The sequence below is a fragment of the Meles meles genome, chromosome 2, assembly GCF_922984935.1.
Source record: "Meles meles chromosome 2, mMelMel3.1 paternal haplotype, whole genome shotgun sequence".
Classification (NCBI taxonomy): domain Eukaryota; kingdom Metazoa; phylum Chordata; class Mammalia; order Carnivora; family Mustelidae; genus Meles; species Meles meles.
Window position 1 is genome coordinate 130149523 of NC_060067.1, and position 16287 is coordinate 130165809.

General features: G+C 40.4%; 1 protein-coding gene across 4 annotated transcripts in view; it reads right to left on the reverse strand.

Annotated features, from left to right (window-relative positions):
- Positions 1 to 16287, reverse strand: part of GASK1B (golgi associated kinase 1B) — a 53558-nt gene that overhangs the window by 31650 nt on the left and 5621 nt on the right. For 2 of the 4 annotated variants that reach the window (XM_045998359.1, XM_045998360.1), the window contains exon 3: positions 14074 to 15209. In XM_045998359.1, coding sequence (XP_045854315.1) covers positions 14074 to 14971 — 898 coding nt within the window. In that variant the 5' untranslated portion in view covers positions 14972 to 15209. Of the gene's footprint in view, positions 1 to 14073; positions 15210 to 15910; positions 16107 to 16287 lie in introns of those variants that run through there. The other 2 variants (XM_045998358.1, XM_045998361.1) reach the window with 2 other exon arrangements.

The window sequence follows — 16287 nt, forward strand, 5'->3', positions numbered from 1 at the left end:
CGATTTACATAAACAATTGAAACAGTTAACCTTCTGGGCTGCTTTTCTTTCCTTTAAGACATTTGTTTCTTATTTTTAAAACAATTAAGAACAAATCTACTCATTTCGGGAAACGTGGAAAAACATTAGCATGTAAAACTAAGAAAACAAAAATCATCTATAAGCCCCGGATAGGAGCTTAGTAATTGGTTCTGTGATTTATATACTGACTTCTGGTATTTTCCCATCCTTTTCTTTCTCACCTCAAAATGTACACTGTTTTTAGAAACTTAAGAAGTAGAGCTTCTGGTGAGGCTTAGGCTCTGGAATCCAACAGATCCTTTTAATTCTGGTCACCTTACTTCTTAGCTTTGTAACATTAGACAAGTTAAGCAATCTCTCTAAGCCTCGCTTTCATTCTCTGTAAAATGGGGGTGAGAATGTACCTTCCCAAATTGGCTTTTAGGATTAAATGAGCTCTTGCATTTGAAGTCCTCAACTGATGCCTAACGTATATGCACATCCCAGAAACTTCTGCTATAACTATTACTAGATAGAGACATGATGCAATAACACAATTCATCAGTCTTTGACTGCCTTCATTTGTATATGGAGCATCTACTGTGTGCCAAGCATAGTAGGAACTGAACCTAAATCAATCAATCAATAAATGCCAATTTCTATTTCTTTTCCTGGTGTTTACATTTCAACTGGGGGAAGAGGCAAAAATTATGTGAGAAAAGTAAACCATGTGGCACTGTCTCGTATTATACAGTTTGTCAAGACTGCTTTACTAGATATTTTACCACAAACATTTCTCTTACAATTAAATATTTTCAAATGGCATCAGTTCAACTGTCATATAATAACCTAGCCTAGTGGTCAGCACACTCTGTCAAAGGTAGGTAGTAAACATTTTAGGTTTTGAAGGCCACCACAACTCCACCACAACTATTGACCCAGCAAATGCTTAACTCTGCTGTGGCACGAAAGCAGTCCAAAACAATACATCAACATACGGATGTGACTGTTCCAATAAAACTTTATTATAGACATGAAATTTGCATTTCATATCATTTTCAAGTGTCACAAGAAATGTTGTTGTTCTTTTGATTTTTTTCAACTATTTCAATTGGAGAAAGCATCTGTAGCTCACAAGCCACTCGGAAATAGGGAAGGGGCCATCTCTGGCCCGCAGACTGTTGTGTGTCAGCCCCTGATCTAGTCTTTAAGGATACTGAATTTCATTTGCCATTTCTCTATTTCAGCACATCGGATTTTCTGAATGATACATTTTCTATACTATTATTTAAAAAGTTGTTCCCAAACTGCAAAAGGGAGCTTTCAGCTGCTAGGAGTAATTGGTTTTCAGTTGATATTCTGGATTTTTCTCCACATCCGTCCATGTCCCCTCAGCAAAATATTTTGAATGCTGACTATAATATAAAGATATTCCATCCTGCCCTGCTGGAAATCTGTGCACCTCAGGCAAGGGAGATTTCCAGAAAGCAAGAAGAAAGCAGGACAAGTAGTAATTCTCAGGCCGAGCGTGGGTGGGCTGGGTTCTTTGCACACACCGGTCTCCTTCCTGCATCTGGTGCGTACGGCTGGCCCTCCAGATGACAGTGGTGGTCAGAATGGCTCCGAGATCTGGAGCCATGAGTATGAGTGTGAAAAGAATTCTACTTTTTATAAAATATGACTGTTAGAAGAATTAAATGAACTTTGATAGATCTGAAGGGATGACAGAAAAATAGCCTCTGAAAACAGGAAACTGGTTAAAGCAACTTACCCTGAAGTGTTTCAGAGATGAGGAGCATTCATCTCTTCACATTCAGGTTTGTCAAAATGATGCAGTACTTCACTCTCTAGAGAAATCTTAAGAGTGAAGAGATAAAATTCTAACTGTCAGAGTGGTGAGAAAGCAGGTTTTAGAAGATATGTGGGTGTTCATGTGAATTAAAGGTTACACAGCTGCTTTAAAAAATGAGACTTGCCAGCATAAGTTGTTTTTTTTTTCCAAAATTTGAATATTTCCTCTGATTTTTTATGTTCTCCCAAGTCATTCTCTATCCAAGAGCACAAAGAAGACATCCTTTTGAGAAGATGAACGTGAAAATTCACTAAGAATGAGTCCTATACACGATCTCCTTTGTCTGGAATTTTTAAACACCCTTCACTTTGAACACCGGCTGCCTGGTTTTGTTGAACTGCAGGTGAACGCTAAGCATACTGGCTGGAGTTATGAGCGTCTGTCTGCATTTGTCACTGAACAAAAATAAGTAAAAATGTTCTGGAGTTCTAAAATCAAAGGTCCTTTCTATCATATGGGCCAAGTTCCAAGACTGTTTCAAGACTCCTTGTGAACAAGACAAAAAGGGAACTGGCAGCTCAGCTCAGAGCCCTTCATTAAAAACAACACTCCAAAATCTATTCAAAAAAAAAAAAGGCCAATCAAATTTTAGACTCATCTTTGTTATAGGAAATGAATTCTGTCAGGTTCCACAACAACTATCAACAGTGCATTGGAGGGAAACCTTAATGCCTTGGATCTCTAATTGCTAAAGACAATTATTGGTGTTGCTGTAACTCCAATGATAGTGTAGCAGGTGTCTAGCTGTTAATGATCCCTTAAGTACTGTGTGTTCTGTTTTTCTAGAGTGCCTCTCCCAGTAGGGTTTTGGCAATTAAAAGTATTAGACTGGGGGCGCCTGGGTGGCTCAGTGGGTTAAGCCGCTGCCTTCGGCTCAGGTCATGATCTCAGGGTCCTGGGATCGAGCCCCGCATCGGGCTCTCTGCTCCGCGGGGAGCCTGCTTCCTCCTCTCTCTCTGCCTACTTGTGATCTCTCTCTCTGTCAAATAAAAAAAAAAAAAAAAAATTAAAACAAGTATTAGACTGAAGTGAAAAAGCAGGTAAGATCTCTTGGCTTAGAGCTGGTAAATGTGAACAATTCAGAGAATGTGAGAAAAGATTCCGGGACAGCCCTGACGGAGAAGACAATTTGAAGGAGTTGATGAAATTTTAATTCCGCTCAGGGTTTTAGATATTGTTAATTTACTTATTCAAACAAATTTTTACAACTGTCCTCAAGTGGACCTATTAGTTCCTGGGTTTTGGACGGAAAGAATTCAGTGAGACACAGCAAACATAGAAGCCTTACAAGATCCCCATCCCTGGTAAGCCCTGGCCTCAGAAACAGAGAAGTTTCTGATCAGACAAAATATCTGCCAGTTGAACAAGTGTTTGAAGGGAACAAGTGAAGGACTAACATAAAGATTGAGCTGTCAGTGCAAAGTTAAGAAACGGAGGAATACTGTGCCCTAGAATAGCTATGTGCCGAAATGTCGCAGTTAATAAGGAAAAGAAACTTTGCTGAAAAAGAGCTAAGAATATGCAGTGTGGTAGAAAAAGAAATCACAAATGTTGATTCTATTCCTGACTGATCGCTCATCTCCACAGAACATGAGTCAAGTCCCTCAAGCCACCTTGATTAAAGCACTGAGTTCTCTAAGGTATGAGAAGAGTACCTTCCAAATCTATCTCAGGGTTGTGTAAGAATCCAGTGAAATACTGAAAATACAGCCCTGTCAAATATTTAAAAGAACCAAACTTAGATTTTTATGATTTAAAAAAAGGAGAGGCAGAAGAGAAGCAGAATTCTATAGATCGCATATGTATAGGTTCTCTATAGCCAACCCAGTCCTATCTCAGAATAGATTTCTGGCTAATTTCGACTACATTTCTTCAAACAACAAAGAAAACATTTATTTACTTACATAACTGGTTTTCAGTTTATAACTTGTTTTCTCTAAATTGGACTGAGTTAAAATAATTTCCATATCTCCTTAAGAGTTAGCTAAGTGTGAAGCTGAGGAAACAGGAAAGGAGAATGTCCTGTGACTTCTGCCATCACAAACTACTTAACAATCTAAATCATCAGTTCTTCTTTAAAAACACAGCATACTTCTCTTTTCTGAACCTTTGACTAATGGACAGGAACTTCTGCTTTCTAGGTCTGCCCTGACTTCTGCTATATATACAAATGAAATTTCCCAGAAAATTCCCGTCTCAATATTCCATTTAGAAAAACAGAAATCAAAGGTGACTTCTGAGAGTCTCACATCTGTGTCACATATGTGATGATGTGGTCACTGTGCCAGGCTCCAAAAAACAGTCATATTTTGTGAACAATGTCCTGGTCACATTAGGGTGACCCAGTCCTGGGCCATTTCATTTTTATTAATGTAGATAAAGGAGCCATGAATTCTTGCCCAGGGTGACCTTACTACAATGCAAAACTGATTATATCACTCCTCTTCTTCAAACCCTTCAATGATTCCCCATTATCTGCAAGATAAAGTCCATGTCCTTACATGACATCAAACCCAGCCACTCTGGAGTACCACAGTTTTATCTCACTTCTCCCCCGCCCAACAATCCTCCCAAACCCTATCTCCTTCAGAGCTCTGAGGTTTCCTAAGCACCTCTGTCTTCACAAGTTTTTCACACATCTATTCTCTCTACCCTTCCGACACCCACCCCATCTCTCACTCCACCCACAGTGACTTTAGATCCAGTTCTGACACTAGCTCCTCGAGAAGATTTTACAATGCCCCACCCACCCCCCTACGCACACATTTTGAGCTAAATTTTCCTTCTCTGTGCCTGCAAGATCTCCTCAAAATATCTCCATTGAGGTCTTTATCATACCCTTTTTTATATGGAGCAGTTGCTTAGCTGTTTCTACCCTCTAAGCTGAGCACTCTATGAGAACAGGGACTATTTCATAATTACCTTTGGACCTCCAACTCCTGACATGATATTGCACCAAAGCAAGCACTCAAAAATATTGGCGAATGGGGGCACCTGGGTGGCTCAGTTGGCTAAGTGTCTGCATTTAGCTCCAGTCATATCCCAGGGTCCTGGGATCAAGCCTCGAGTCTGGCTCTCGGCTCAGCAGGGTGCCTGCTTCTCCCTCTTCCTCTGCCACTTCCCCTGCTTATGCTTTCTCTCACTCTGTGTGTGTGTGTGTGTGTGTGTGTGTGTGAAATAAATAAATCTTTTTTTAAAAATGTTGGAGAATGAATTAATGAATTTTTCAAAATCCCTCAATTTTCATCTATAGCCCTGAAGTTCCACGGAATGGTCAATGGGCTCAGAATCAAAGTTTGGTTAATGGGACATCCATTCACAGTAAGCTGTGACTGAAGTGCCCTCACTCCCAATTGAGTTAAGAAAGGTCAGAGAGAAACTTGACAAAGGCGAGGGTATGCAGAGGCTTCCATGACTTGGTTCTATCTAATTTGTGCTCAACAGTCCACTCCCAGGTCTCCATAACCCTCTATAACCCAGTGAGTCACTGGAATAATGAAAATGAGGGTGGTGGAAACCTGTCTCTCTCCTCCAGATCCCAGATCACTGTCTTGAGAAGGGGAACAGTGAGAGAGAGCATGAGCAGGGGGAGGGGCAAAAGGAGAGGGAGAAACAGACTCCCCGCAGAGCAGGGACCTGATGCGAGGCTTGATCCCAGGACCCCAGAATCATGACCTGAGATGAAGGCAGATGCTTAACCCACTGAGCCACCCAAGTGCTAATATGAAAAAAATATTTTTTTTCATATCAACTCACTTAATTTTCACAACTTCATAAGGTAAGTACTGCTACCATCATTATTTTTATTGTCATCATCCCCAATATACTAATGAAGAAATAAGGTGCACAGAAATTGTTAATTTATCCCAGGTCACACAGCCACTTGATTCACAAGTGACAGTATCAGGATTCAAACTCAGTTAGTCTGGATTGTCAGTTGCATGAACTGAATTGTGTTCCCCCCAAATTTATTGGTGAAAGCCCTCAATACGTCAGAATGTGATAGTATTTGGAGACAGGGCCTTTAAAGAGGTAGTTAAGTTAAAATGAGGCCATTATGATGGGCCGTAATCCCAAATGTCTGGTGTTGCTGTAAAAAGAGATTAAAACACAGAGAGACATGGTGAGGGCACTCACAGAGGAAAGGCCATGTGAGGGCAAAGAGAGAAGGCAGCCATTAGCAAGCCAAAGAGAGAGGTCTCAGAAAAAAGCAAACCTGTGGATACCTTGACCTTAGATTTCCAGCCTCCAGGTCTGTGAGAAAATAAAACTATGTGATTGAAGCCACTCCACCTATGGTATTTTGTGATGGCAGCCCCAGAAAACTAATATGACAATCCATGCCCGTAACGACAAAGCTATTTGAATCAGAGTGTGCGGCTTCTTCTCCATGTTTAGAACAGTGCCTCAGGGGCACCTGAGTGGCTCAGTGGGTTAAGCCTCTGCATTTGGCTAGGTCATGATCCCAGGATCAAGGGATCGAGCCCCGAATCAGGCTCTCTGCTCAGTGGGAAGCCTGCTTCCTCCTCTCTGTCTGCCTGCCTCTCTGCCTACTTGTGACCTCTGTCTGTCAAATAAATAAATAAAAATTTATATATATATATATATATATACTTTTAAAGTATATATTATATATACTTTATGTATATACTTATATATATACTTTTAAAATTTTAAAAGTATAAAATTTATACTTTTTTATATATAAAAATATATATACTTTTAAAATTTTAAAAGTATATATACAAGTATATATATATAAAGTATATATATACTTTAAAAGTATATATATATAAATTTTTATTTATTTATTTGACAGACAGATCTCTGTCTGTCAAATAAATAAATAAAAATTTTAAAAGTATATATATATAAATATATATAAATATATTTAAAAGTATATATATACTTTTAAAATATATAATAAATAAAATATATAATAAAAAATATATATATATAAAGAACAGTGCCTCACACACACAGAAAGCAAATGCTATCAACAACAATGGGATATGACTGCAATATTCACCCATTCAATGAAATCGGAGTGAGGCTGTCTAGTCCCTCTGCACCTTCGTGGTCCTTAGACCGATCCAGAAACAATAACAGATTCAGTCCTAATGGAAAGATTGTAACTTTGAGCTCAGGAAGGTTCTAAGTAGATCCTGGCATTGGTGGTGGATGAAGATTCCCTTTGGGCCACCCAACTGCCACATGGTCAACTAGTGTCAGCTCTAAAAAGGCAGAGATTCTTGACTTTTGTGTTCACTGGTGTAGCCCCCAATGACCAGAAGAGAGCTGGCACAGAGCAGGTGCTCAATAATATATTTCCTAAAAGAAGAAAAGATGACTATGATACTGGAGAAGGGAGCAGATTGCACAGAACTGAGAAGCACATGCATCCTTCACACCATGGTAACTATTCATTGTCCTTTCTATCTGGGCCATGTGTGGGGTCAAGGGACAAGCCGCAGAAGCATGGCAGAGAAGGTTACCAGGTCCCCTCACTTGACTAGGAAAGTATGTAGTAAACAAACAAGAGGATCCTGGAACACAGTGCCACCCTGAGCGGATGCTCAGCAAACTTTTGTTCACCAATGAACGGAAAGTATTAAGCTGACCAGCTCAATTTGATTGCTAATGAAATACTCTTGGGAATTTTCTGGTAACACAATGTGTTTTCAATCCTGATTTTAGCAATGAAACGTGATTCCTACACTCCCAAAGAAATCTTTGAAGAGAGTTTGTACAAATGTCCAAGACTTTAGGATTTTGAGTCAATGTGTCTCCAGGTTGTGGGGGCATCTGGATTATTCTCATAACTCCCTGCAAAAGGTTTCTGTCCTTACCTGAGAGCCTGAAACAACATGAAATTGGCAGGTGCCATCTCCCTGCTCTGGCTACCGCCCCATTACCCAGCAAATGTGGTGCTACCCACATGCCCTCAAAAAGAGAGTGGAAAATACACACTGGATTGCTACTACTTTATAATAAGATGAGGCAATGCAAGTTGGAAAACAGTGAGCAACTTGGGATCTACAATGAATTTAAATGGAAGTGGATGGGGTGCCTGCAGTTTGTCATGGAAGCAGCCTTGACACACAGAATTCCTGGAACTAGGCTACCTTAATTCAGTATGACAGTTCTGTGGCAATAAAGCAGCATCTTAAAAATAAAGCATACATAATGCATTTCCATACTGGGCATGAAAAATAGTACAATGCTTAAATGCTATCAAAATGGTGTGCCTTGGGATTCATTCACATTACCGTGCAGACTTTGAGGGAAGCTTTGGCAAAGCTGCTCAAGCAAAGATCACAGAGGGGTGCTGGGTTTTCTTATGCTCTTGACTTTCATGTAGATATAGTCTGCTTTTCTGATCTTAGGTAAACAATTTAAAATATTTTGTTAAAAAAAATTAAATGTATCAGCACCATAGAGTATCTGGTGACCCTTGAAACGATTGATGACTTTTGCAAGGATAGTTTGGCAGAAAACACACCAATATGTTCAGTCATGTTTGCATAATCATTTATGGTAAAACAAGAAAATCTGGTAAGCATTGGCTTGCATTAAAAAAAAAATGAAAACCTTGGGGAAGTATTCAGAGTGGTATGTCATACTTCCTTTTAACAAAATATCACCCATGTTAAGTTGTTGAATTGAAAACAGAAATTGAGTAGAAACAGTAGTAATAAATCAGAAATAACCATGCTAAAATTTGCCCATTTTTGCCACTGTCCCATAACTATACCAAGTTGTATCTTAGAGATGATGTGGGTTAAAAGAATCAACTTAAGGAGGTTTTGGGTATCAGACAGAATGGTTACAAATTTCAGTTTCATTGCTCACTAGCTATGTGTCCCTGGGCAAATTTTGTAATCTTTCTGAATCTCTGTATTCTCATATTTAAAGTATCGATAGTATCTTCTTTACAGAATGATAAAGTGATGCATTGACATATAATACCAAATGTGTTGCAGGAACTGGGTGATGTAGAACAGTAGATTCATTACAAATTCACAGTTGAAGAAGATATCATTGTTGCAGAAATTGATTTTTTTAAAGCCCTTTGATACTGTATTTCCATTCAATTTTGCATTTCCCACGTAGATATGCACAAGAGGAGACTCTGTTCCAGTGATAATTGCTAGATTTTGTAGCATGGTACACCACTGGTACTCCCTATCTAATTACAATCTTGCCTTTCTCTAAGGACACCATTCTCATTTTCTGGGTTATCTTTGGAGTCGCACCTGTCAGAACACAGTCCAGTATACAGCACCAGGTCAGTGAGTCCACGAATTTCACATACATACTTTTTGTATTCAAAGAGAATCAGATACAATTCATCAAATTATACAACCAAAAACCTGTCCTAAGCTAACCTGGCTAGTGGGTCTTTGCTGATAGGATCACCCACAACAGTTTTATTAATTAAAAAAACAAACAAACAAAATCTGAAGATGAGCGTTATAACTGAGACTTCAGACTCAATCAACAGAAAGATTCACCTGTGAGTCTGGGCGCAGGTGGACCATTTAATTGTAGCATTGGATTTTCTTGTTAAAAAAAATTTTTTTTTTAACAAAGGTTTCTTAAAAAGATTTACTGAGATAAGACAAATATCTGTATTTGATTCATAATACAGACTAGCTATGTTCTTGGTACTGGGCATGAATTTATTTTCACAAACATTAATCAAAAGTCAGAGAACAGAAACAACACTTAGAGCAGGATTACTTACAGGATTTTCTGGCCACGCAATCTCCCATACATTAAAAAATTTTTCTTAGACCAAGCCAGATCATCAGAGGAAATACATACCTAAAATAATCCAACAGTTCCTCCTACAGAAAACTCATTATCAAAATACATTGCAGTGTAAGACCAGCAGACCACATTGATGGTCCTCACAAGAATAAGCTCTATAAATCTCATTATTTGCATAACACAGAGGTTGCCATTTTTCATTATCTCTATAGTGAGCTCTTTATAAGATCCTCCAGGAGAAATCTCAGCATGACTTTAGGTCTAAAAATGGTCGTACTTGTCTCCTGAGTATTGGAAGTGGAAGCAAATACAGATTTACTGTTAAGAATCAGTAGAACAGGAGCGCCTGGGTGGCTCAGTGGTTAAGCCTCTGCCTTCAGCTCGGGTCATGGTCTCAGGGTCCTGGGATCGAGCCCCACATTGGGCTCTCTGCTCGGCAGGTAGCCTGCTTCTCCCTCTCTCTCTGCCTGCCTCTCTGCCTACTTGTGATCTCTCTCTCTCTCTGTCAAATAAATAAAAATAAAATTCTAAAAAAAAAAAAAAAAGAATCAGTAGAACAGGGGCACCTGGGTGGCTCAGTGGTTTAAGCCGCTGCTGGGCTCAGGTCATGATCTCAGGGTCCTGGGATCGAGTCCCACATTGGACTCTGCTCAGCAGGGAGCTTGCTTCCCTCTCACTCTCTCTGCCTGCCTCTCTGCCTACTTATGATCTCTCTCTGTCAAATAAATAAATAAAATTTAAAAAACAAAAACAAAAAAGAATCAGTAGAACACGGGGTTCTACTCAGTAGGTTAAGCCCTCTGCCTTCGGCTCAGGTCATGGTCTCAGGGTCCTGGGATCAAGCCCCACATTGGGCTCTCTGCTCAGCAGGGAGCCTGCTTCCTCACTCCCCCTTTCTGCCTGCCTTTCTGCCTACTTGTGATCTCTATCCATCAAATAAATAAATAAAATCTTTTTTAAAAAATCAGTAGAACAAGCCAAGAATGTATTCCTGCATTCATTCAAAAATATTTATTGAACACCTACTATGTGCCAGATTCTCCACTAGGATCTAGAAATGATAAACAAGACAGGAAATGTCTCTGCCTTCACAGACCTAAGGACTAGTGGGAATGAAAAGATGATTAAACAAGTAACTACAATACAAAGAGATGATATAAAATGAACCAGAGGGGCACCTGGGTAGCTCAGTGTGTTAAGCCTCTGCCTTCAGCTCAGGTCGTGATATCTGGGTCCTGGCATTGAGCTCCGCATCAGGCTCCCTGCTCAGTGGGGAGCCTGCTTCCCCACCCGCTCTGTTGCCTCTCCACCTATTTATGATCTTTGTCTGTCAAATAAATAAATAAAATCTTAAAAAAAATAAATGAACAAAAATAGGTCCTGGGCAACTAGGTAAGATCTATTATCTCCTTAGGTAGACAGGGAGTCTGAAATAAATCTGAGCTTGGACCAAAAGAAGAATAAGAGGACGCTAGAGGAAAATACACACTTCTGTGGAAATCAGGAGAGGAAAGACATGTCAAGAAAAGTCTAGAAATAGGTGGATAGAGAGAGATACCAAGAACCTAACTGTCTATATATCTCCTACCATGACCAGCACTGATCTATTTATGCACTTTACACTAATATAATAGCCTACATGAGTAGAATTATATTGTGTAGAGTGTTCATAACTATATTTAAATCATGTCACAGATTCCTGACGAAATTGGCTTGATTTTATGTCTCTAAATAACTACATAGAAGGTATCAAAGAAAAAAACAAAGAGAGATTTAGTATGTTTGAGATATAATCTTAGGTAACTCATCACACTGAGAGTCATATTGATACAACTTTGTTTCTTTCCATCACCGTGTAGATACAAAATGAGAGAAGAATACCAAGATATATTGGGATTATAAAACCCGTCCTTTAAATTGAGTACAACTGCCCTCTTGATCCTGACAAATGCTGAATATTCAGGGGTGCCTGGGAGGCTCAGGGGGTTAAGCGACTGACTCTTGATTTCAGCTCAGGTCATGATTTCAGGGTTGTGGGATCAAGTCCTGTGTCAGGCTCCATGGTCAGCAGGGAGTCTGCTTGAGATTCTCTCTCCCCCTCTCCCTCTGCCCCACATCCCACCTCTCTATCTCATTCACTCTAAAGCAAATAAATAAATATATATGCGTGCGCGTGTGTGTGTGTGTGTGTGTATGCAATATCTTTTTTTTAAAAAAAATCCTGGATATTAAGAGCAAAGAATAAGTATATACAAGGAATCCTGATATTGAAGTCTAATTGAACAATCAAGAGACCAGTGTTCTAGACCTGGTTGTGTCATATAAAGACATGATATGTCAGGCTTGGAGGCCATGTAAGTAACTCAGTGAACTTGGTACCTCACGTGTGGAGTGTAGTAACATAAATAGACAATATTTATTGAAGATCTACTTGTGAAAATCACTCATTCCACTTGTTTTTCATGTATAACAACTTCATCATATAAGTACTATTGTCCTTTTACAGCTGAGGAAACTGAGGTGTTCAGAGATACTGTAACATTTCTGGCTCACGTGGTTGGCAAATTCAAACTCAGGCAGAATAGCTCCAAGTTCCTACCCACTACTTAATTCTCCCAACTTCTGTCCAAGACTATCCCAAGGAAGAACCATATTGGAGTACCATACCTCAGGATCTATTCACCTTCTCTACCCAGGGCCTTTATGACATGATAGTGAATGGCAGTATAAGGTAATAAGAGTGACCCTATGTTATTCCCTACTTTGCCAAGACAGACTTGGTAGATGTCTGTTATCTCCATGCTCACCAGTATCTTCTTTTACTCCAGGGTGTTCTGCTTTGGATGATAAGTTATACAGTCACCTAAGCCCAGTGGTTTAGAGCTTAAGTTCTGCTTAAGCAGAACCTACCTTATAGGTAGTTTCTACCTTATAGCTTAGTTGTAAGAAATATAGGGTCAAGGCATGTATCAACTATATGAATCAATTAGTATAATGCCTAGCAAATAGTGAGCACCCAAGAAAAATGAGTTTTAACCAAGCTTTTATTAAATGTTTGGGAGGTTATTGCACATCTGCCTCATCATGGTAGACTATTTTGTAAACATGAGACATCAAAACATACCTTTGAAACTGAAGCACTTAGACATGGACCAGGATAAGTAAGGAATGTCAAGTCTTTGTAAGTAAATCACTGGTACTTCTAGAAGTACCCATTTTAAGACTAAATTATAACCCCAAAGCCGTTGAAAATACAGGTTAGTTCTTGGCCACTCCCAAGAATTTTAATCCATTCCATTCTGGACTCCATAAAATGCTAAATTTTATGATGACAAAAAAATAAGAAAATATTCTTTGAGCTTATAATTCCCTTGTGGTCCTTTCTAGCCTGTTGGGCCAGTCTAGATTCATACCAGCAAATCCTGGACTTATTCTGCTTTCAAACACAAACCACTGACCCACACTGTATTCAAAGCCTGGAACAGCCTCAAGGTTCAGAGACTGTCCTTCATACAGCGTGAGCACAGTCACAGACCAGCCCCTTTGCCTGACACCCAAGTGACTGGCTATATAACCCAGAACTTGCCAAAATGTTTGTCACCTGACAGAGTCTTAGAAATCAAACTCAATAAATTTTAGTCATGGGCTTGAAGAAACCATATACCTAGTTCGTATATACTGAACAAATTACCTAGTTTAATTTCATTTTCTTTGTAAAAATAAGGGAGTTAAATCGATTGTAAAAGAACCAAAGGGTCCGGTCACCAGGGTGACTCAGTTGGTCCAAGCAACTGCCTTCAGCTCAGATCATGATCCCAGAGTCCCTGGATCCGGTCTGGCATCAGGCTCCAGTCTGCTTCTCCCTCTGACCCTCTCCCACTCTTGTGCTCTCTCTCTCTCTCTCATTCTCTCTCTCCCAAATAAATAAAATCTTAAAAAAAAAATCAAAGGGTCAAATCTAACATGGTCTGGCTCTGGGCCTTTTATAATGTTTCCATCTGCTGAAGAAAGATAACCCCCTCTCCCTTTTACTTTTAAAAACTCCTAAGGAATGAAATTCTACTTACTTCCATAGTAACCTCTCTAATAATATGCCTGACTGTCAGCAACTTCTTTGCCTCCACCCGGCTTCCTCTTCTCATCATGCAAATTGCCACTGGCTTTAATTAGATTTAATAAGCCACTGGGAAGTGCAGTGAGGGAAAAGGAGAGCAAAGATTAAGTGTGGGCTTACCCTTGCATGTTGAGTACAGCATTTCCCTGGAACGCTCATGTCCTCCCAAAGTTGGGAAAATAAAGAACGCCAAACGTATGGAAAGACATGCTGCTGCTGTCCAAATGTGAGACGTGGGTGGAGAAAATCATTTCGAAAGAGAGACTGAGGGAAAAGAGGAAAATCAACCCAAATCCCCAACAGCTGCAAATCACGAAGTATGTGAAACTGTTACCTTGGATGAACTCTGATTTCCTGCTCACAGACGGCAGGGTCCTGTTGAGCCCAAGGATCCTGTCCAGGTGGAAGGCAAACACCTCACTCATGTCCAACGGCTGCTTGAGTAGTCCACAGGGGCTGGGGCCACAGCGGGGCACAGAGCCAGCAGAGCTCCCCTCCAGCACGAGCAAGCGCGCTCCACTTTTAGAGGACACGTGCTGAAGACCTGCCACTGCACCATCCGCCAACAGGCGCATTCGGAGGATGTCTTCTTTGCTCAGCCATGAGGGGGCGCTCTCACTGTAGATCCTGATGTTGCTCTCCTGGGTCTTGGGCCGCTGAAAATCTGAGCCCCCAACTTGTACTCCGGAGCCCCGTATTAACCTCCAGGGTCGTTCCCCAACCTTGGCCAGATTTCCTCCCTGGACGTACCCAGGCACTTCCGCATCAGCATCTTGTGGCTGAAGGGATGGTCTGACCAAAGCCTCCTGTCCCAAGACTGGTGAGGCCACTGCGTACTTCTTCCTGCGCTTGGGTTTCACTGTGCCACGGATATTGGCAGGCTTGCTGCGCTTGGAGCGTAGGGTAATGTACACCACATTGAGCTGCAGCGTTGTCCCATTGCCCTGGGACTCTGGAGGGGCCAAGGTACCATCCAAGGGTATCTCAGGAAAGGGTGCCTCGGCGGTGTCGCGGCTCTGGTGCGGCCCCTTTTCTGCTGCCCTTCCTTGCTGGAGAGAGGCACGTCCCACCTGGCTCACCAGAAAGCCCAGGTAGATGGCGCAGGCAGTGCCCAGCAGGAGGTTCCTCCGGGTCCTTGGGCGCCGGCCGCTCCAGAGTTTACGCACCCGCGGGACACACAGGGAGCAGATGAACCAGTTTATGAGTTGCCCTGGCTTGTCTGGACAGGTCATTTCTCTGCTGCATCCACATGTTGAACAGAGTTTAAAGTCTGCAGTTGGTTCCTGCTGACATGATGCATGGTTTCCTGAATTCAGCTGTCGCCTCCTCTTAGGTATAAAAGTGGTCTCGGGTGGGTAGGGTAGAGGTGGAAGTAAAGGGCTGTTGATGAAGTTGGAATGTTTCTGACACGCGCGGCAACGAACCTTTTAAACTCCTATCAACTTCCCCAAGGAGAAGTGTGGCTTGTTTCTGGGAATGAATGGAAACAGAGTTAACTGAGTCACAATCTCAAACTAGTTCAGTTCCTCTTTAACAGTAAAGAAGAAGAGTAACCCTTTCCTTTCATAAATACCACCACCATGAATTTTTTTTAATTACGTTTAAAAAGAGAAACAGGACAATATAGAGTTGATATTTAGTTTAAACTAGTGAAAACAAACCATGAAAATCCAAGAATATTTTATAACTTGTAGCTAGAGTATAATTTGGCTCTGAAAGAAAAGCACTAAAATCTGACAAGCCCTTTTTGAAATTTAGAAATGATTTCAGACAAGGGATAGATGGTGTTTAAAAACAATCTATAGCCATCCTATTTTTATTTTTTAAAGTCCTGCATTACAAATTGGGCAGAAGCACCAAGTATTAACATTCAAATTCAGAAACACATTCTCTTAATCTGATGGTACAACTTTTTCTTCACTGTAAGTTTCATCATCTCTACATAAAGAATGATCTCAATATAAAGCCAAATGTCCATATATCTCAGAAGAAGTTACATTTTTTCAGTCACACACACACAAACACAAAACACAAATCCAACTGCCTTTCATGCCTTTTCTTCCCACAAAAGTCAGCTGAAAGAAAATAAAGGGATCTCTAGCTCTCTCTCTCTCTCTCTCTCTTTTTTTACATTACTAAGAAGAAGAACAAGAACTCATAAGCAACCTTACTTACACAGCTGGCCCGGTGCTTGGCTCCAGGAAGAATGTAATCCCTGACTGTAATGCAAAGAACTTTTAAAGGCTGAGGCATGTAAGTAGAACATATTTCATGGTCAAGAGTGTTCCACATTTCAAATATCTCAGCTCAGCTTTAAAAGCTCTCTTGAAAACTCCTGATTGCAAAGCAAAACGGTTACTTGTCAACTGGTTGTTGGTATCCCAGTTTTAAGACACGCAAGGTTGTTTTTTTTTAATAGTTTAAAAAATAAACTTTAATTTCAAGATCTGAAAAAACAAAAGCCAAAGCCGTACAGAAGCAGTGTTCATTCAAATAATTTCCCACTTATTTTTAACCCCTGGGAGCCCTCTAGTGTCCTGTTTGGAAA